Source organism: Silene latifolia, chromosome 3 (genome assembly GCF_048544455.1).
Source record: "Silene latifolia isolate original U9 population chromosome 3, ASM4854445v1, whole genome shotgun sequence".
NCBI classification, from domain to species: domain Eukaryota; kingdom Viridiplantae; phylum Streptophyta; class Magnoliopsida; order Caryophyllales; family Caryophyllaceae; genus Silene; species Silene latifolia.
In genome coordinates, this window is record NC_133528.1 from 152,608,482 (window position 1) to 152,631,112 (window position 22,631).

The following is a 22,631-nucleotide window of genomic DNA, read 5'->3' on the forward strand; positions in this document are numbered from 1 at the left end:
TTTGCCCTAATTCACTGTGATTTGTGGGGTCCTTATCGTACACCGTCATCTTGTGGTGCAAAATATTTCTTGACCATCGTAGATGACTATTCACGGGCTGTTTGGGTGTATCTTTTGTTTGATAAGACGGAAGTAACAACCATGTTTAAAAATTTTTTGGCCATGGTTAAAACCCAATTTTCGACACAAGTTAAAATGGTTCGCTCCGACAATGGCACAGAATTCAATATTATTGCTGATTTTTTCCTTGCCAACGGTATCATTTTTCAAACTTCTTGTGTCGGGACACCTCAACAAAATGGTCGTGTCGAAAGAAAACATCGACATATTTTGAATGTCGCCCGAGCCCTTCTATTTCAAGCTAATTTACCCATTTCTTTTTGGGGTGAGTCCATACTCACGGCCGCTTATTTAATTAATCGTACCCCCTCATTTCTCCTCCAACAAAAGACACCATACGAATTGCTCTTCGGTCATGCTCCCTCATATGCAAATATTCGGGTATTTGGTTGTTTGTGTTTCGTTCATAATCAACAAACTAAGGGTGACAAATTTGCAAGTCGTAGTCGCAAGTGCGTCTTCGTCGGGTATCCATATAATAAGAAAGGATGGCGGGTTTTTGACCTCACTACTGGGAACATTTTTGTTTCTCGGGATGTTCGATTTTACGAGTCTTCATTCCCGTATATTACTGATAATTCCCCACTTTTGAATAACGAACCCGATAGTGAACATCACTCGTTGTTTTTGGACGATGGTCCTGCTACTCCATGCTCCCTTACTCCAGATATTCGCACTTCCAATTTGACCGAGGAGCCGGGTTCGGATGTTCCTGATTCAGCCCATCCGGATAATAATATGGATACAGGCAGTGGTATCGGTTCTAATTCTGAAACAGAGGAGGCTACATCTTCTCCAACACGGCAGCCCGAGGTTCTTGGGAGAGGGCATCGTGTTAAAATTCCATCCACACGTCTCCGAGGTTATGTTCTTGATACCACGGCAGCTCCCATCACACCACCGTCTTCTCCTGATAGCTCACCCTCCTCCTCGCCTTCAGGTACTCCTTTTGCTCTTGCAAATTATCTTAATTGCGATAAGTTTTCTGTCACCCATCGTGCTTTTCTCGCAGCTATTACACATGGCATTGAGCCTCCGTCTTTTCGGGTTGCTATTAATGATCCCAAGTGGTGTCATGCTATGGAAGAAGAGATTAAGGCCCTCGAAAATAATAATACTTGGTCTCTTACTGAACTTCCGGCTAATAAAAAGGCTCTCGGGTGTCGCTGGGTTTATAAGATCAAATATAAATCCGATGGTACTATCGAGCGTTATAAGGCTCGCCTTGTCATTTTTGGCAATCATCAGGTAGAGGGGATTGATTTCGGTGAGACATTCGCACCTGTGATCAAAATGGTGACGGTTCGTGCCTTCCTTTCTATTGCTGCAATCAAAAACTGGGAACTTCATCAGATGGATGTCCATAATGCATTTTTATATGGCGATCTCACTGAGGAAGTCTATATGAAATTACCTCCGGGCTTCAGCAAGGGTAAGGAAGGCAAAGTTTGTAAGCTGCGCAAGTCATTATATGGTCTTTGACAAGCCCCTCGTTGCTGGTTTGCAAAACTGGGTTCTGCCTTACGTGACTATGGTTTTGTACAATCTTATTCGGATTATTCCCTTTTTAGCTATACTCGGAATGAGGTATGCATCCATGTTCTTGTCTATGTTGACGACTTGGTCATTGCGGGCAATAATTCCAACGCAATTACTAAGTTCAAAACTTATCTTAGTAGTTGTTTTCATATGAAGGATCTCGGGCCATTGAAATATTTTTTAGGCATCGAGGTTGCTCGGAATTCCGAGGGCATTTTTCTTAGTCAACGCAAATATGCGCTTGATATCATTTCCGAGGTTGGCCTTCTCGGAGCTAAACCGGCTGCCACACCCATTGAACAACATCACACACTCGCCTTGGCTACAGGTGATCTAATTTCGGATGTTGAAACTTATCGTCGCCTTGTGGGCCGTCTAGTATACTTGGCTGTGACGCGGCCTGACTTGTCTTACGCTGTTCACATCTTGTCACAATTCCTTCATCATCCGCGAAAGGAGCACAGGGCTGCTGCCCTAAGAGTTGTGCGCTATTTGAAAGGAACACCAGGTCAGGGTGTTTTGTTATGTCGTGACAGCCCTTTGCAAGTTAATGGGTGGTGCGATTCTGATTATGCGAGCTGTCCCTTGACTCGTCGTTCTATTTCGGGTTGGGCCGTCTTTATTGGTACTTCTCCTGTCTCTTGGAAGACTAAGAAACAACACACTGTCTCCCTCTCTTCTGCTGAAGCGGAGTATCGATCTATGGCTAATGTTTTAAGCGAGCTTAAATGGCTCTCAGGTCTCTTGTCAAGTTTAGGCGTCACTCTTACTCAGCCTATGCATATTTTTTGTGACAGTCAGTCGGCTCTTCATATTGCTCAGAACCCGGTTTTCCACGAACGCACAAAGCACATTGAAGTAGACTGCCATTACATTCGTGATGCTATTACTGACGGGCTTGTGTCTACGTCCCATGTTGATTCTCAGTCTCAAGTAGCGGATATTTTTACCAAAGCTTTAGGGGCCGTTCAATTTAATTGTCTCCTTCGCAAACTGGGCGTTCTTAATCCCCACGCTCCAGTTTGAGGGGGGGTAATAGGCTATAATATCGGAATAATATCGGATAATATCACAACGATATTATACGATATTATCACGATCATATTATTATTGTATTCCCTAAATTACTAGGGTTATGTTCACATTGTAAGCCTTATAAAAGGCCATCGATTGATTGAATGCAATACAGACTTCACCTTCTCCTCTACTCTACAATCTGTACTCTTCTAAACTTATCAGCCAGAATGCTTTATGATGGCGGACATGGGTTGTTCTTCTGGGCCAAATGCTTTCCTACTAGTCTCGAGAATCATAGACATAATTGACGAGGCTAGCCGGGGTATAAATCGACAATGCCCTCAATTCGGAGTGTTCTTAAATGATCTACCTGGAAACGATTTTAATGGCTTGTTTAACCAGCTGTCGAGTTTTGAAAAGGACTTGGAAGAAGGTAAAGGAAGGAGTTTCGGACCTTGTTTTGTGTCGGGAGTTGCCAAATCGTTTTACGGAAGAGTCTTCCCTGACAAATTCCTTCATTTTGTTCATTCCTCTTACAGTGTTCATTGGCTTTCTCACGTAAACGAGAATTTTTAATTTGACCTCGTTAATAGATATAATAGTTGGACTTCAACCATCACCTTAGGGTTTTGGTTAAAGTGGTTCATTGACTTTATCAGAGCCAGCTATTATATTTATTCTTATTACTCGTATGTAGTGAAGTCCTGTTAATGAGATGGCAGGTACCAAGAGGATTAGTGAACGGAAATGAAGAAGCGTTAGTTGAACAAAGGAAACATTTGCGTAGCAAAAACAATCCCTCCGGAAGTCCACAAGGCATACTAATGAGCAATTTAAGAGAGACTTCGCATTGTTTTTAAGGTCACGTTCGAGGGAAATGGTCTATGGTGGTCGCATGGTCTTAATATTCCTGGGTAGTTCTAATAGTAATGAACCTGACTCGTTAATGGAATTGCTTGGGTCTACCCTTCTCGACATGGTTTTAAAGGTAACTGAGTTATTACCTCGATCTCAATTTTATTGTCCCTTTCTTCCGTAAAATTTGATTCTTGAGTTATTAATTATCATGGTGTGATTGAGTCGGAAAAGCTGGACAACTTCCACATGCCTTTCTATAATCCCACAGTTGAGGAGGTAAGACAATTAGTCAAGGCTGAAACATCATTTGCTGTCGACAAACTTGAAACATTCATAATTGATTGGAGCGTCGATAGCTCTCAAGACCTCGAAATCCGAGCCAAATTTGCAGCGAAGAGTTTAAGAGTAGTGACAGAAGCTTTACTTGAAACGACATTTACCCATGAAGTCATGGATGATTTGTTTCGACTGTTCGAGGCTTGTATTAAGGAACGAATCGCTGTAAAAGAGGGTGAATATGTTAACATTGTGCTATCAGTGACCAAGAAAGAGTAGAACTTCGTTCTTTATAAGTCTGGGAAAACTAGTACTCCGTCTCATGTATAGAGATCGATAGATCACAATAATGTAATTATGTAATAACAGACTTTGTAAAGTTATTTACAAATTTGAGTAGATGATTAACAATTGAAGATTTGAAGGGTATTACAAGGTAAGACCCGCCGATAGATTAGCGGAATTTTGTTTAGATCTCAAGAACCGAGCAAGTCTGATACCATGATAAAGTAAAGAGAGATAATAATAATAATAATAATAATAATAATAATAATAATAATAATAATAATAATAATAATAAATAATAATGTTAATTGTTGTGATTCTATAGAAATATGGTAAATTGGTAATGAAACCCTAACCCTAATTTTAGAACATTTTCTTATTCTATAAGGTAATAATATATCTTTATGGATGGCGATAAAAGTTCTAACTGTGATGAATCAAAAATGTATAAAATTTTCAAGGATAAAATTCTAAAATTGTTAGTCAAATACAAATGCCACTCTTCTAAAAAGGGCTAAAATAAAAATTCTCAAAAGGTATGTCTAAACTCCAAAAATAGAAAAACATAAAGAGTAGGATCCATAACGACTACTCGCTAGCTCACACAGAAATCTCACCAAATCAAACATCTGTCATGTTATAAACATAACAGTCACAATCCTCATTTTCCTATTTTTATTTCCTAACAGAATCAGTCTAAAAGTAGCTGATTTTTAAGCTTACAAGTTAATAATCCACACCATATCCGATCCACACATTGAAATGAAGATTTCATGTTAAGAGTTATGACTTGCTTAACAAATTGTTACGTGTGATATCTGACTCGGTCTATTGTATAGTCGAAATATTATATTGTCTCTGTGCGTGTCATTTACATCGTCCTTTTTAGCCTTTCGCATAATTGATACCGACAACAAGCACGGTCATACTAGGTACAATTTAATCCCGATAGGATCAATAATTCAATACAAACAAGAAGAAAAGTCTGTAAAGTTGTGCCGCATGTTTTAACAATGTAGAAGAAATAGTAAAAATTGCTCCTATATAATCGAATCGTCCGTTCGTTCCTATAGAAGTAACTGCGAAAGATTGATATTACTATCCAAAACATAACTAAAACTAATTATCTTATACTACATTGTAGCAGTAATCTTAGCATATACAACATGCAAGTCCTTGCAAGCGTAGGAGAACGGAGAAATACTAAAGAAATGGATGTCGAAAATCCCCCTACTACTAAGAGAATAAAAATTCTCTTAGTTTTCCCGCCAAAAAAAGACTTCTTCTTAATTGGGCTTATTTTTCTGGATATTACTAACACAACAAGATTTGATAGATTATAAATTATGGACCTTATACGTAGCCCACTTTTTCTATCTCATCTATCAAAGTAAAAGTTATTAATAGGCCATAATTTTGGACTCTACATGTCATATTATAAGCTAGATGAGTGAACTTGATTTCGTATAAATTTAAATTTATATTATATTTATTTATTACCTCTTTTGTAGAAATCATCAGTTATTTATTATGTAAATTTTTGTCTTAGTAATATGGACTATTTTTTGAAAGATGTAAAAACACTTATGTATTTTCTATTAGAAATAAAAAAAGTGAAAACATTATTTTAATAATTCGTAAATCGTCTTTTTCGACGCGAGGAATAGTTTTTACTGCTTTTCGTTTTAAGGTCAACACACGTTTTAATAAAATTATACAACTAACTTAATAATTGTACTATTAATGTCATAAATTAGTTGCATGTAATGGTATAAAATTATTGTATTATTTTTAATAGTAAAAAAATAACTTAACTTAAAATGTCTTCTTATGGTAGTAAACTTTTTTTTCAACCTCTTATTAATATTATATTTAGTAGATTTATAACATTAAATTAAAAGTATACTTCATTTATGCAAATAATTTAATTGATAATATCTCTTTATAAAATGAATCTAAAAAGTATCGTGCTATAGCACGAGAACTACACTAGTGTTTTTCATATGAACAAAGGCGTCAATCACACCAGCTATGCTAAGAACTCTCTACTGCAGGTCTACCTCCATCTCCTCCCTCGCCTTACTATATTTCTCCGACTCTTAAAATTACTCCCTCTGTTCCCGTCATTAGTTTATCATTACTACCATTTGTGGTTGTGATTATTAACGAATGACAAGTAGACAATATTGTTCCATTACATATTTGGATGATCAAATTAATTACTCATAAAAAAAAAAGTTTCTCAATATAGAAAGGTAAATATATGAATGGGACACCTTAAAATTTCAAGTTTCTCCAAATACCTGTAGTCTTAGCTAGCCATAAAAATGGTCAGGTCGGAGGGAGTACTTTATTATAAATTGCACCTTGACATCTCAAACTTTTGCTTTATAACAGAGAATAGTAACATCAAAGGCAGGACCGATAATTGAAGAAAGCGCGAGGAAAGTCTATAATACCTTAAGGCCAGAGTGCCTTATGATGGCCAAAATGGGTTGTTCTTCAGGACCAAATGCTTTGCAAGTAGTCTCGAGAATCATTGACGTAATTGAAAAGGCTAGCCGGAGTATTAACTGTCAATGCCCTCAATTCGGAGTATTCTTAAATGATCTACCCGGGAACGATTTCAATACCATGTTTAACTTACTTCTGAATTTCTATAAGGACTTACAAGAAGCTAAAGGAAGCAGTTGCGGACCTTGTTTTGTGTCGGGAATCCCTAAATCATTTTATGGTCGAGTTTTCCCTGACAAATTTCTTCATTTTGTTCACTCATCATACAGTGTTCATTGGCTTTCCCAGGTAAACAAATGCCCTTTTAAAGTCACCAAAGTATTAATACTTAATTTAGAACATATTTACTATTTTTTTTTTTGGAAGGAAATAACATAGATAAATAAATAAAAGAGTTAGATTACATCAAGGGGGCGGGTCGGGGGAGAGAGGCGCGCATGCCAAAACAAAGTCTGTAGTACAAAGATCAACAACAAAAGGAGGGGCAAATGCCCACTCAAAACAGCCTAGTGCGGGGCTAACGTCATGGACGGAGTAGTGAGCAAGAGCATCCGCCACTCGGTTGGCCGTTCTCTTCTCAGACACCAGCTTCAAATGGGGAGAGTCCTGCAAGAGGGCCCTACACTCAAGAATAATATTAGCAAAGGGGCCACACGGATAAATAGGTCGGAGGATAGCACTAACGGCATCAAGACAATCAGAGGCAACCAGAACATTGTCCCCAAGGACACTAGCACGTAAAATTCCATCTCGGATGGCACAGACCTCACAAAGGAAAGGGCAAGTACCAGGGAACCGGGTAGACCAACCAAGAACCCAAGACCCATGACAGTCTCTAATGACACACCCCGAACTGGCTAAACAAGAAGAGGGAGAGAGGGCCGCGTCCACATTGGCTTTAAGCCAACCAAGCGGCGGAAGGGCCTAGCTAACAGGATAGCAAAAGGCATCAAGGGGGATGGTACTGGTACAGGGGGTGGTAGGAGTGCGGGCATTGGCAAGGGTCCAGGCAGAGGATTGAGAGATAATGGAGGAGAAAGGGGGGGAGGTCAGAGAGGGAGGAGGAGGTCAGGTCGCAGCGCCTTAGCCAAAGGTGCCAGATAGAAAAGGTGAAGAGAGTGTTCCAGCTAGGAGAGGGAGAATTGCAGTTCTCGAAGATCCACTGGTGAAGGTTCGATGAAAAGAAGGAAGGGTGGACATCATCAAAGGAAGTCCAGGTGTCCAGTGCAAGGTTACAGTCGCGGAGGACATGAAGGGAAGTCTCAGGGATGGAGGGACTGTGACACAGAGAGCAAGACGGGCTCGAAAGGATGTTTCTAGCAAAGAGGGAAACTTTGTGGGGGAGTTTGTTCCACCAAACAAGCCAGATAAAAACTTTAATCTTGGGTTGGGTGTGGAGGTCCCAAAGCCAAGACAGGTCGGGGGGGAGAGAGCTAAGAGGAGGGGTAGGGGAGATGAGAGGGCCAGAGAGGGACAGATAGGTTTCGGCAGTAGAGAATTTACCTTTGGGGGCAAGGGAGGTGGTGAGAAGGTCCGGCCTAGGAGAGGAGGGGATGGGGAGGGAAAGAATATTAAGGGCAATGTGGTCAGGGAGGACAAAGTCAAGAGAGTCAAGGGACCAGGATCCGTTAGAGATGATGGAGCTCAGCTTCGCGGTAGAGGAAGGGAGGTTTAAGGGTCCAGAGATGATGGCTCTGAGGGGCCCGGGGCATAACCAAGGGTCATCCCAAAGCCCGATGGAAGAACCGTCACCAATGGACCAAGACATGTGGTTTTTGAGGAGATTCCATCCAACACCCACATTTTTCCAAATGTGTGAGCCGTAGGAGAAAGAGCGAGGAAAGGGGGTGAGATATTTACTATGGAGAGCTTTGGCAGCGAGGGAGGATTTATTAAGGAGGATTTGTATTTATCATTACCCATAAAATTATACTCCGTATATGCTTTTTCTCTTTCCCATCAAATGAATACGAAGTACGTTGTTTTATAATATTTCCCAAGAATTAAGAAAGTGTTCGAAAATGTTAAAATATTGATGATTATGTGTAAAAAAATGTATTTTGAGAATAGTAAAATAAGGTTTTATCACCAATCTAATGGCAAAAAGGACCTCTTTCTTCTAACTACTAGAGTACGTGTTGGAATTGGTAAAGCACATATAATACATGAAACAATGTAAAACGACATATAAAAGAAAACTTTGTGTTTTTAAAAACGATATATAATAATAGTATGAAACAATGCGGGCATTAATTTGTTTTTTTGTGTTATAAATAAGTTACCAAAAACAGTACCATATAGCAGGAGTGGAACTAGAACCAGACCTAATAATGTCCATGATACCGGAGTCTTAATTATTAGGCCAAGATCTTATCGGTGTAGTTTTGTTAATTGAAATGGAAGGTACCAAGAGGATTGGTGAGCGAAAACGGAGAAGCATTGAACAAGGGGAACATATACATAGCAAAAACAAGCCCTCCAAAGATACACAAAGCATATTATGCACAATTTAAGAGTGATTTTACGTTGTTTCTAAGGTTGCGTTCAAGGGAAATGGTCTCTGGTGGCGGCATGGTCTTGATATTCCTGGGTAGCATTCATAGTGATGACCCTGACTTGGTATACGAGTTGTTTGGCTCTACCCTCCATGACATGGTTTTAGAGGTTATTTACTTTGATCTATTGTTTTAACACTTTATATAACAGTCTCTTCGTCTCATTCATTTATTTACATTTGATTATATTATCAACAGGGTTTGATTGAGGAGGAAAAATTGGACAACTTCAACTTACCCTTATATTCTCCAACAGTTGACGAGGTTAGAAAATTAGTCGAGGCTGAAGGATCGTTTGCTTTTAACAAACTCGAAACAATTACAGTTGATTGGGGCGTAGATACCTCTCAAAGCCTTGACACCCAAGCAGAGTTTGTAGCTAAGACCGTAAGAGCAGTGATAGAACCTTTACTTACAATTGCATTTGGTCATGCTGTTATGGATGATTTGTTTCTATTGTTCGAAACACGTGTCAAGGCACGAATGGCGGAAAAAAGAAGTGAATTCGTTACCATTGTGGTATCATTGACCAAGAAAGAGTAGAACTTCTTTCTTTCTAAAATCTTTGCAAGATTTATCATCAAATGTAACAGAAATTCTAATGTTTCTTGCAAAGTAAATTGTCATTTATTTATAAACTATGTTCTAAAATTACACAAATATTCCATTTGTTTACCTATTCTATTTCAAGGTGTCTTATTCATTTGCTTATCTTTCTATTTAATAGGTAATTTGATCACTCACATAAAATATCCAGCTTTGTCTACTTGTCATTTAGCAAGAATATTTACGAATGACCCCTCCACTAGGCCTTGACGCCAAAACCAAAAGTAAAAATTGACTAAGACGGAGGGAGTATCGGAGATTTGTTAGTATTTATCTCAAGATACAATGTAGATGTTGTCGATGTACTCATATATAAGATGGTCATATCCTTACTCAGTATCATTTCAAGACTAAAACAATTGTCTGTTTAATTTGTTGTATGGAAGCGTTGATACCTTTTGTTGGGCATTTGTTGTACCGATGTCCGTGATCTATAATAGTACGATATTGTCCGCTTTTGGGTTCAAGCTCAAGCGGTTATCTAAATCTTGGATTTGGCCGAAAGAGGACTGGTAATTAGTTTTAAAACCGCACATGCAGGGTGTTATTGGTAGCACTTATGAGTCGAATCCATAGGTAGACAAATGACTGAGAAATTACGATTTAGTTTGCATATTAACCTTATACGTCGTCAATGACAAACTTGCCGACATTTCATCTTCGCATTTGATTGCTTAATAAATGTATAGTCGATTTCATCCACTAATTCTTCATTTATTTTTTGTCAATTCGTATCTCGTTGTGTGGGGGAGATTGACAATTAATTTCCCAAACTATTACAACTAACCCAACCATCTTATACTATGTACCAATAATCGATCCTATCCTATACAACATCCAACTCGTTGCTGCAAAAACGTAAGAGAAAAGAGAGATACTACTAAAGATATGGAAATTGAAAAGGTTCTTCATATGAATAAAGGCGTCGACGACACTAGCTATGCAACGAACTCTCTTATTCAGGTGACGTCCCTCCTCTGTCTAATTGCATGCAGGAGAGATTTGTTTTACGTTTAAAATGCATTAACAATCATTTGCTCATACTATCATTATGGCCTGAGCCTATGTCTTCTAGACTTTAAGCATGTCACTCTCGGCCGGCTTACTAGTATATACAACTTTTTTATGAATTCCTCCCTTTCAAATTATGAGTTATGACAAATATTTATGCTAGAAATTTAGAACATCACCCAACAAAACCCTAAAATCTGAAGCTTTTGATGTGTAACAGAGAACAGTAACAACACAGGCCGGACCGATAATAGAAGAAAGCATAAAGGAAGTCTATACTACCTTAAGGCCAGAATGCTTTATGATGGCGGACATGGGTTGTTCTTCTGGGCCAAATGCTTTCCTACTAGTCTCGAGAATCATAGACATAATTGACGAGGCTAGCCGGGGTATAAATCGACAATGCCCTCAATTCGGAGTGTTCTTAAATGATCTACCTGGAAATGATTTTAATGGCTTGTTTAACCAGTTGTCGAGTTTTGAAAAGGACTTAGAAGAAGGTAAAGGAAGGAGTTTTGGACCTTGTTTTGTGTCAGGAGTCGCCAAGTCGTTTTATGGAAGAGTCTTTCCTGACAAATTTCTTCATTTTGTTCACTCCTCTTACAGTCTTCATTGGCTTTCTCAGGTAAACGAATTTTTTTAATTTGACGGTCTCACAAATTCTACTCTTTTGAGAATTTTTAATACATATAAAAGTTAGACCTCAACCATTATCTTAGGGTTCTGGTTGAAATGGTCAATTCAACATGGTATCAGAGCCAGCTATTATATTTATTCCTATTACTCGTAAGTGAAGTCCTGTTAATGAGATGGCAGGTACCAAGAGGATTAGTGAATGAAAATGGAGAAGCGTTGAACAAAGGAAACATATGCGTAGCAAAAACAAGCCCTCCAGAAGTCCATAAGGCATACTATGAGCAATTTAAGAGGGACTTCACGTTGTTTTTAAGGTCACGTTCGAGGGAAATGGTCTTTGGTGGTCGCATGGTCTTAATATTTTTGGGTTGTTCTAATAGTAATGAACCTGACTCGTTAATGGAGTTGCTTGGCTCTACCCTCCACGACATGGTTTTAGAGGTAATACCGCTATCTCAATTTTATTGTCCCTTTCTTTCGTAAAATTTAACTCTTGAGTTATTACCAGGGCGCGATTGAGCCGGAAAAGCTGGACGATTTCAACATACCTTTCTATAATCCGACAGTTGAGGAGGTAAGACAATTAGTCGAGGCGGAAACATCATTTGCTCTCGACAACCTTGAAACAATTACAATTGGTTGGAGCATGGATACGTCTCAAGACCTTGAAACGCGAGCCAAATTTGCGGCGAAGAGTTTAAGAGTAGTGACAGAAGCTTTACTTGAAACGACATTTTCCCATGCAGTCATGGATGATTTGTTTCTACGGTTCAAAGCTCGTATTAAGGAACGAATCGTTGTAAAAGATGGTGAATATGTTAACATTGTGCTATCAGTGACTATGAAAGAGTAGAACTTTGTTCTTTATAAGTCTTGGAAACTAGTACTCTGTATCATGTATAGAGACCGATAGATCACATTATTTTCTAGTTAATAATTTAACATTGTGCTATGGATGATTTTTATGTAATTATGTACGGAATATATAGTATTGATTGATAAGTAGACAATAATAAAAGTGAAAGATCAAATAATTGTTGTGATTACATAAAAATATGGTAAATTGGTAATGTATTTATATACTACTTTACGTACACTACCATAACAAAAAGTATTTATTTTATTAGCTAAAAGTAATTTGAGTAGATGATTAACAATTGAAGGGTATATAGCAATTTTGATACCATAATAATAATAATAATAATAATAATAATAATAATAATAATAATAATAATAATAATAATAATAATTGTGATTATATAGAAATATGGTAAATTGGTAATGAAACCCTAACCCTAATTTTAGAACATTTTCTTATTCTATAAGGTAATAATACAATATATCTTTATTTCCTAAGAAAATTAGTCTAAAAATATTAGCTGATTTTTAAGCTTACAAGTTAATAATCCACACCATGTCCGATCCACACATTGAAATGAAGATGTCATGTTAAGAGTTAAGACTCGCTTAACAAATTGTTACGTATGATATGTGACTCGGTCTATTGTATAGTTGAAATATTATATTGTCTTTGTGCGTGAGTCCATCCTATCAACGGACGAGATTGAATTCTATCAACATCGAACGATTCACGATTTATGCATAGAAAAAAAGGCTCAATAGAGTAGGCAGAGGATAATATTATTAAATGGGTTTGTGAGAGAAAATGGAGAGAAATGAAATGAAGAAGATCATAATTGGTCCTTTTTAGCCTTTAGCATAATTGATACCGACTAGAAGTACGGTCGTACTAGGTACAATTTAATCCCGATGGGATGGTATCAATAATTCAATACAAACAAGAAGAAAAGTCTGTAAAGTTGTAATGCATGTTTTAACAATGTAAAGGAATAGTAAATATTGCTCCTATATAATTGGTCCCTTCTTTCTTATACAAGTAAATGCGAATGATTTACATTACTTTCCCAAAACACAACTAAAACTAACATAACTATCCTAGCATATACAACATGCAGGTCGTTACAAGCGTAGGAGAACGGAGAAATACTAAAGAAATGGAAGTCGAAAATGTTTTTCATATGAACAAAGGCGTCGACCACACCAGCTACGCTAAGAACTCTCTAATGCAGGTCTACCTCGCCTTCTCCTCCCTCGCCTTACTATATTTCTCTGACTCTTTAAATTACTCCCTCTATTCCGGTCATTAGTTTATCTTTACTATTATTTATGGTTATGGTTAATGGATGACGAGTAGATAATAGTGTTCCATTAGATATTTGGATGATCAAATTAATTACTCATAAAAAAAAAAAACTTTTTCAATATAGAAAGGTAAATATATGAATGCGACACCTTAAAAATGCAAGTTTCTCCAAGTACCTACACTCTTAGCTAGCCATAAAAATGGTCAGAACGGAGGGAGTACTTTATTATAGATTGCACTTGGACATCTCAAACTTTTGCATTATAACAGAGAACAGTAACATCAAAGGCAGGGCCGATAATTGAAGAAAGCGCAAAAAAAGTCTATAATACCTTAAGGCCAGAGTGCCTTATGATGGCTGAAATGGGTTGTTCTTCAGGACCAAATGCTTTGCAAGTAGTCTCGAGAATCATTGACGTAATTGAAGAGACTAGCCAGAGTATTAACCGTCAATGCCCTCAATTCGGTGTATTCTTAAATGATCTACTCGGGAACGATTTCAATACCATGTTTAACTTACTCCCGAATTTCAACAAGGACTTACAAGAAGCTAAAGGAAGCAGTTGCGGACCTTGTTTTGTGTCGGGAATCCCTAAATCATTTTATGGACGAGTTTTCCCTGACAAATTTCTTCATTTTGTTCACTCATCGTACAGTGTTCATTGGCTTTCTCAGGTAAACAAAAGCCCTTTTGAAGTCACCAAAATGAAAACCTCGTCAACAATGTAAAACGACATTTAAAAAGAAAATTTTGTGTTTTTCTAAATCGACATATATTATGAAACAGAGAGAATATAGAGGGAGTGAAATTAAAACCTCGGACCTAATGTTCACAATACCAGAGAGTCTTAATTATTAGGCCGATCTAGTCGGTGAAGTTTTGTTAATTGAAATGACAGGTACCAAGAGGATTGGTAAGCGAAAATGGAGAAGCCTTAAACAAGGGAAACATATACATAGCAAAAACAAGCCCTCCAGAAGTATACAATACATATTGTGCACAATTTGAGAGTGATTTCATGTTGTTTTTAAGGTCACGTTCAACGGAAATGGTCTGTGGTGGTGGCATGGTCGTCGTACTCAATGGTAGCATCAATAGTGATGACTCTGACTCGATACTTGAGTTGCTTGGCTCTACCCTTCAGGACATGGTTTTAGAGGTAATTAATAAATGTTAAAGATATTACGGTATATTATTAATTAAAATTATGAAATTATACAATATACCGTAATATCTCTAGAAAAAAAATCACATTTATTATTGCTAACCGCCTGAGGAGAAATTTTAACGCTTGAGTTATCGGCAGGGTGTAATTGAGCAGGAAAAATTGGACAAGTTCAACATGCCCTTTTTTACTCCAACAGTCGAGGAGGTAAGAAAATTAGTCGAAGCTGAAGGATCATTTGCGCTCAACAAACTCGAAACATTTACAGTTGATTGGAGCGTAGATACGTCTCAAAACCTTGAAACTCGAGCCAAGTTTGTGGCTAAGACCGTAAGAGCAATTGTAGAACCTTTTCTTACAACTGCATTTAACCATGCTGTTATAGATGATTTGTTTCTATTGTTTGAAACACGTGTTAAGGAACGAATTGCTAGAAAAACAGGTGAATTCTTTACCATTGTGTTATCGGTGACCAAGAAAGAATGACACCTCTTTCCTTTGCTTTAACAATTAAAATGTACGAAGTATGTAATATAATTTCTATTGTTATTTGTGAAAAAGATTATCATTGATAATCTATGTTTAAATACACAATATTAGAGTTTTACGACACTGTTCGTTACGATATACAATATGTATAATGCTGTTGTACTGTTATATAAAGATCATATTCTGTATCAACAAAATTTATCAAAGAAAACAAGTATGAATGTAATTGAAATCAACTAGTACAAACGAGTCGATGTATGAATCGGTCTTTTGTACTAAAAGCCACTACTACAAAAATGCCCAAAGAGACCATATATAAGAGACCGGTGAATTTTCTAACTAGTTTCTTTAATATAAGAAACCGGTTTTAAGAAAAAACCGGTTTTGAATACTAATTATGAAACCAGTTTACAATCAAACCGGTGTCTTATCTTTTGATAAAATTGGAGGGGTTTCTCCAACACATGAACCGTCTTAATAAAATAAAAAATGCTCACACTGGATTTTCTCCATTCCCTCGCTCAACCACCCACCACCACCGCGAGGTCGCCAGTTCCGATGTCCCTCATCACCACGACTCCACTTCCGAGCCATTGTTCTTCCAACAACACCGATGAGATCTTCAGCCCGTCCATCGCCATTCCTAGGTATTAATTTATTCGATTTTAATTAGTTCATCGAAATCTTTAGTAGTTGTTTAATTTAATTAGAGTTGGGCGAAATAGATCTATATTTAGGCGTAATTCCAATTTTGTCAATTACTCTTAAAGTCTGTTTAATTCCAAATTTATAACAGCTCCATAAATTTGGTCATTTATGGGGTGTGTTGAGAATTAGATGGACATATCAAATTAGTAAGCATTGCTGATTAGGTAATACTCGTACCATTCCGCGACTGAATGATGACTACTACCTTGGCCATGTGCGCTACTTGTTCATTGTTGATGTGAGTGTTTTTACAGTTTCTCATGGCCGATGTGTGCTTCGTTCAGTGAGGAGTATGTAGAATGTGTCGAGAATTCTAATCGATCTATAGAGAGGCATAGAGCAGCGACATATGGTATTTGGCAGCCTGTTGATTGCCTTCTATTATATATCATTTAGCCTGTGTCCAGGAATTTGCGTGGTCGCTTTTCTTGCACTCTTACTGCCACAAATCTTCCAAATTTAAAATTACAGATTATTGAAATGAACATAATAATTACAGTATCAAAATCAGCATAGTCTGATAACAACACACAGAGTGTATTTACAAGTCTGAACCTGCAATATACTAACATCCTCCATATATAGTCCAGTACTCCCACCATTCCTCATTATATTGTTTGTAAGTTGTGTTTCCTCCATTCAACGTATTAGGTTATCAGGTTGTTTCATTAGATGAATGTTGAAAGCATTGATTGGTTAGTAATTAATTAATTGCAATGCAGATAGACATAAACTTGTGAATTCATCATTTCTTCACATTTATATATGACTGATGGTAGTTCACCGGTTTCATAGCTAGTGTCTTACATAGTGAATGCATTCCTCTTTTAATCTAATGCCTAGCGTCTTTTCTCTGACTTAGCGAGGGAACAACCTCCCTACAGTATACAGTACAATGGACCTTATGCCATCTCCCTCCCTCGTTAGTCATGCACTTGTATACTAGTCCTTGTTCTTACTCCTGTGTCCTTCCTTGCTCTTGCTGTCTTGTTACTTTAAGTCACCTAGACTACCAATGGCTATTGAAACTCAATTTTACCAATTTCAGAGCATAAAGTAAAGTTAGTTTCACGTGATTTCAAATGTGTAGCCCAGCGCTCTTTGTTTTTGGTGCTCTAAGCTTACTATTGTTTCGTAATTTAGGCTGACAGATGAAAGTTAGGGAAGGGAAGCCGAGCTTAGGAGATTTCAGAATGGCATCATTGCAGAACGCACTTGTAAGTAGTGACCATTTGTTGTATCGGCACTGAATTTGTGACTGTTATTTACTCTTGCCTATCAGGTTGATGCCAGTGAACATATTGGGTATGCAAGCAGTGCAATAGACATCTCATTATTTAAAAACGATTATTGAGTGTATATTAAATCCCCATCTTTATTTTGTGAAAGAAAGTATAACCATTAGTTTAAGCATGACTATGAGTTTAAAAATGTTTGAGCATGAAAATGATCAGCCATATCAGAGTTTATTTATATTGTCATCGTCATTTATTGTTTAGATCTGTTTAAATCCAGGAACTGACTGGACATCGTGTAAGAAAGTATGGTTTATTCCAACTATTAAATCCTAGTCTTCTTTAGAAGTGATCCTGTGAGGGTGCTCTTCTAGTGTAAATACATCTTCACGTGTTGCACGGTATAGCCTCCCTTCATGTTTTGGTCTTTGGTCCTAGAGCTCAAAAATTTAACAATTGTGTGCCAATGATTCTAACAATATAGGGACAAAGTCACACTCTTATATGTTATACTAGCAAGCTGGTTAGATGCTAGAAATAGATTGTTGTAGAGGCAGTAAAATAGTCGTTATGGTATAATGCTAACCTTTTCACTTTTCAGATTGCTGCTCCTCAGAACGTGAAGTGAATCTAACGCTTGGTGGCATTGATCTAAACAACTTAACCAGGTTGGTGTTACTGTCACCACTCACATCTTCGAAATAATTTATTTGTTATTTTTATGTAACATGGGAATTTCTTTGTGCGGTCTGCTTTGTCTGTTGTTTTGTCAGTGTGGAAGTAAAAGTGGATAAGAAGCTCTTGATAGTGTTCTTGGCATACGGAATGGGCGAGCTTCTATACTTAAGGTGCTTTACATCATTTTTCTTTCAGAAGTAAAAAAAGCAACGTCTGTATGTTCACTATATGTTACATGGAAACAATTCTCAACTTGTTGGTGGAACTATGCTCACAAGTTGACTTCATCTAGTATTAACATAGTACTTGGTTTTTTTCATCGTACAACACTTAGAGCATCGATGCCAAGCCAGCAACGATTCCTTTGATGAATCCCAGAACTGCTTGTTTTTTTCTCCGTACAACATTGAGGCCAGCGACGACTCGTTTGAAGACTCCAAGTTGGCCAGTTGGGTAAAATTTAGATCTGACGACAAAGTTAAATCATAGACTTGTTATTTTGTTAGATATATTCTCTTTAATAAATGTATATCAATTCATATGAATTTGTATGATATTCCAGAAAGTTATAAGACTTGCTGATTTTTATATGTTTATGACTTTATGGGGATGATGTAATCTAATTTTATTTTTTGATTAAAATTATCCTGGTCTTAATTTATTGAATGTTTTTTTATTTATTTTTTATTTTAAAGAAAAACTTAAGAGACCGGTTATATTACATAACTGGTTTCAAAGATAAGATCAAAGAAACTGGTTTTGGCCAATAACTGGTCTCTTTGAAATAATCAAAGAAACTGGTTTATGCACACAACCGGTTTCTTTGAAATAATCAAAGAGATCGGTTTTTGCACACAACTGGTCTCTTTAAAATAATCAAAGAAACCGTTTAAAATAACCGGTCTCTTAGGCTAAGACACCTATGAGCTAGAGACCGGTTATAAACCGGTTTCTAAGGCTATTTTTAACCGGTTTCTTTGGCTTATTTTGTAGTAGTGAGCCCAAGCAAGCTACAAGCAATGTCAGGCCCAACAGCCCAATAATCAGTCTAAGCTCATTACTCCCTCCGTCCCGGTCAATTGTTGTCCTTTGGTTTTGGCACAAAGACCCAGGAAAGGGCAAGGGGCCAATTACTAAGTGACAAGTGGAATAAATGGAGTGTGAATGATCAAATTGTTCATCAAGTTCATTCTTAAAATAGAAAGGGCAACAAATGAGTGAGACACCCCAATATGGAAAAGGACAACAAATGACCGGGATAGAGGGAGTATGATTTATGAGGTGTACTATGTACCTTTGTGCGGAGTAGTTTGTGCTCCGTTCCGGTTATTTGTTTATTTTTAATTTTGGCACAAAGATTAAGAAAAGAGAATAGGTTAATTATTGGATGATAAGTTGACTAAATTGAGTGCGCATCATCAAATTCTCCATTAAAGGTATTCCCAAAATAGAAAGGTAAACAATTGACTGAAACACCCTAAAATGCAATAAGTAAGCAAATGACCGGTATAGAGTGATTCTCTACAATTGACCTGGATTTTATGAATTTATCGTGTCAGTATTATTTACGCCATCCCATCCTGATGAATAGTGTTATTTATTACACTTTTTGTCTCGTTTATTTATTGAATTTTTTTTTGTAAAGGGTATTTCAATCAAAAAGGAAAACAAATTATTAATCCGACAAAAAAAAGTACCATTTTGAATAAGAGTAGAAATTCGGGGTAAGAAATACATCCATAATAACAATAACAATAACAATCGGGTGAAAGAAGACTTGTTTAACAAATTGTTACACTTCGCTTTATCAATCGATCTTTTTTATCATCAAATTATTATTATAGTTTCTCCATCTCATTTACATCGGCCGTACCTTTTTTAGTCTGGCAAAATTAATCCGCCTCTGTATGAATTTGGTAATACAGTATTTCGTACTGTAGGCCTGGAAAAGTCCGTAATGTTTTGCTGTTTTAAGGAATAGTTTTGCTGCATGTTTTGTGTTTTAAGAATGCACAAGAAATAGTAAAGATTTCTCCTATATAATTGAGTCATTCTTTCTTTTCACTTTGTATAGACAAAAGAGTATAGGCAAAACGATTTTTTGTTAAACGAGGGGTCGGATTTTTTTTTTTAAACGAGGTAACGTTTTAACTGGGGTATTATTGGTGGTATTTACCAATTGCATTGAACAAACATCTCTTTGTCGATCTTTTTCCCGCCCTGAAATCTTAAGATTTTGTGTTGGAACAGCACAAAATCTCATTGAAGACGGGCGATATCCGTCATAAGCTTGTGACGGATACCGTTTCCTCTCACAAAATACCCATGGAGAGGTGAGTGGGAAGCACATGGGGGGTGCCCCCACCTTGTCCCCCTCTCCCTTTTTGTGAGAGGTCTTCAGCTTGTGACGGGATTAGTCCGTCACAAGCAAGACGCTTTGTTGTAACAGAGAATGTAACAGCACAGACAGGGCCGGTAATTGAAGAAGGCATAAGGGAAGTCTATAATACCTTAAAGCCAGAATTCCTTATGATGGCCGACATGGGTTGTTCTTTAGGGCCAAATGCTTTGCTCCTAGTATAATTAGTAAACGTAATAATATTAATAGTGGGAATGTGTCTCATAATTTGTTTGATAAATTTTAACATTTCAGTATAATTGGTAAACGTATGAGTTAAGCAAGGCTAACGCAGTTTCATTTCCTAAAAATAAAATTTGACGATAAATAGAGGTAGTCTGGACTAGACCGAACACCAAACCTAGTTTTTTTAAAAAGTGAAAGTGACCACTTTTAACATAAAATTACCATTATTTATTTATTTAAATGGTCACTTTTACATAATCGGTGCTATACGATGGTCTAATTTGCGTTATCATAAACTTTAATACAAGCCATCAAAGTTTGATTTATGATGGATGGCACAATGCATTAAACTTAACAACCTAAAGATCAATAGAAACAAGAAGAAAAACTTAACCCTTTTGGGAAAGTCAATAAACTTTTGCTGCATGTTTAAACAAGGAATAGTAAAGATTGATCCTATATTAAGGAGTCATCCCTGATTCTACATTTAGACTTTTAGTGTGTGAAGCGATATAGCGGGCTTTTCAACTAATAATTTAGAGAATTACTTTAGGGATACTATCTGAGACTCTGGGGTATTTACGAGTAATTGTTTTGAAGGTATTGAGTACGTTACTCCGATTTTACATATTTGTCGATCAATATCTTGTTAATTGTAGAAGTTTCATATTAAATTTCCAACAAATTATACATGGAAGTTACTAAGGAAATGGATCTAAAAAAGGTTTTTCACATGAAGAAAGGTACCGGTCACACCAGCTATGCAACGAACTCTGTATTGCAGGTCTACCTCTCATCACTTTACCTTAATACTCCCTTCTATTATATATTTTTTTCCCTATTTTCTAAAAAGAATTATTCGGGTTTTCTTCGCCTTTCTTATTTTGGAAATTTTTACTCTTATTTTATTCATCTCATTCTTCTATCCCAAACCCCACCAAACCTTTTTATTTTTATTTTATTCCTTTCCTTAATATCCGTGCCCACAAATAATGTGTAGAAAATATGGAATTTGAGGGAGTATATATTTCTGATTATATTAGGAAATGTCGAATTGCAGAAAAGGTCAAGTAAACGGTTTTACATTAGAATAGTTCAAAATCATTATTAAAGATAGGGTAATTTGATAACTTGTACCTTGAATAACTCACTTTTTTTAATTCTTATACCTAAGAAAATTTTCCTTAAAATCTTATACCTAAAATAACATTTTCTTAAAAACTTGATACCAAATCTTATAAAAACCCCTAAATTAACGATTTTGCCTTTACTAATTTGATTGTTTTCAGTGGTGGTAACGGTAGATATGTGTGTTAATGGGTGAGGCAAATGATGACAATGTTTAATTAGTAAGGTTAAAATTGTCAATCAAGGCTTTTTTTCAGATTTGGTATCAAGTTTGGAAGAAAATGTTATTTTAGGTATAAGATTTTAAAGAAAATTATCTTAGGTATAAGATTTGAAAAAGTGACTTATTCAAGGTATAAGTTATCAAATTACCCTTTAAGATATTTAAATGTGTCAGTGTTACTCATAAGATACGATATCGAGTTATTAATATAAAACTAATATAGACCCCGTGCTACAACACGGTAATTTTTAGATGTAATTGTTAGATATGTTTGCATTTAGAGTATTAGTTTTAACTCATTTTCAGTTTTTTGGGGATCATATTGATAAAATTTTACTATTAAAATAAATACAATAAGAAAGTCGACACTTTTAATCCGAATAAATTAATGAATTTTACTTGAATTATTTTGTCAACTTTATTCAGAAAATAAATATTATATTATTATATTCATTAAAGGCATAAATCTCGTGAGATTTATATCATCGGATCAAATATGTAATAACTGATGAAAGATGATAATTATGGATATGATTGCATAATAATTTTAGTGCGTAATTATGGAGATTGTATAATAATACCCTAGATTATCCTAATATAGTGGGATGTACGATTAACTACAATTTAGTGGGTTCTTATCCATTCTCATTCTCATTCCTAATGATTTAATATCCAAAGAAATAGGCCCATATAAGGATTATGCAATTTAGGCGGGAAAACTATTAAGAGTTTTATTCTCTTAGTAATAGAGTGATTAAACACAAATTGTGAAAATTAAAATACAAATACAATGAGATGATTACTTTGGGTTACTTCTATTGGACCAATCATATTTAGAT

At 36.4% G+C, this 22,631-nt stretch overlaps 3 protein-coding genes and 1 long non-coding RNA gene across 5 annotated transcripts; all 4 read left to right on the forward strand.

Moving 5' to 3' along the window:
- Positions 1 to 2,913: 2,913 nt before the first annotated feature.
- On the forward strand, positions 2,914 to 9,841 carry LOC141649988 (S-adenosyl-L-methionine:benzoic acid/salicylic acid carboxyl methyltransferase 3-like). The gene is made up of 5 exons (XM_074458651.1): positions 2,914 to 3,109; positions 3,803 to 4,071; positions 6,493 to 6,897; positions 9,013 to 9,273; positions 9,363 to 9,841. Exons 1-5 carry the CDS (start codon positions 2,914 to 2,916, stop codon positions 9,705 to 9,707), a joined length of 1,476 nt encoding a protein of 491 aa, XP_074314752.1. The 3' UTR covers positions 9,708 to 9,841.
- Positions 9,842 to 10,564: 723 nt separating this feature from the next.
- Positions 10,565 to 12,368, forward strand: LOC141646485 (S-adenosyl-L-methionine:benzoic acid/salicylic acid carboxyl methyltransferase 3-like). The gene is made up of 4 exons (XM_074454360.1): positions 10,565 to 10,733; positions 11,002 to 11,406; positions 11,598 to 11,858; positions 11,926 to 12,368. Exons 1-4 carry the CDS (start codon positions 10,659 to 10,661, stop codon positions 12,268 to 12,270), a joined length of 1,086 nt encoding a protein of 361 aa, XP_074310461.1. The 5' UTR covers positions 10,565 to 10,658; the 3' UTR covers positions 12,271 to 12,368.
- Positions 12,369 to 13,279: 911 nt separating this feature from the next.
- On the forward strand, positions 13,280 to 15,357 carry LOC141648546 (putative jasmonic acid carboxyl methyltransferase 2). The gene is made up of 4 exons (XM_074457272.1): positions 13,280 to 13,507; positions 13,852 to 14,256; positions 14,481 to 14,741; positions 14,889 to 15,357. The coding sequence occupies exons 1-4, from the start codon at positions 13,388 to 13,390 to the stop codon at positions 15,231 to 15,233; spliced, it is 1,131 nt and encodes a 376-aa protein (XP_074313373.1). The 5' UTR covers positions 13,280 to 13,387; the 3' UTR covers positions 15,234 to 15,357.
- Positions 15,358 to 15,695: 338 nt separating this feature from the next.
- LOC141648547 (uncharacterized) lies at positions 15,696 to 18,532 on the forward strand. Of its 2 annotated transcripts, XR_012546043.1 has the most exons (6): positions 15,696 to 15,883; positions 17,088 to 17,161; positions 17,460 to 17,580; positions 17,781 to 17,847; positions 17,953 to 18,027; positions 18,192 to 18,532. It is a non-coding gene; the product is annotated as an uncharacterized LOC141648547 (long non-coding RNA). The 2 variants fall into 2 exon arrangements; XR_012546042.1 differs by lacking the exon at positions 17,460 to 17,580 and having other exon boundaries at positions 15,701 to 15,883.
- The last annotated feature ends 4,099 nt before the right edge of the window (positions 18,533 to 22,631 follow it).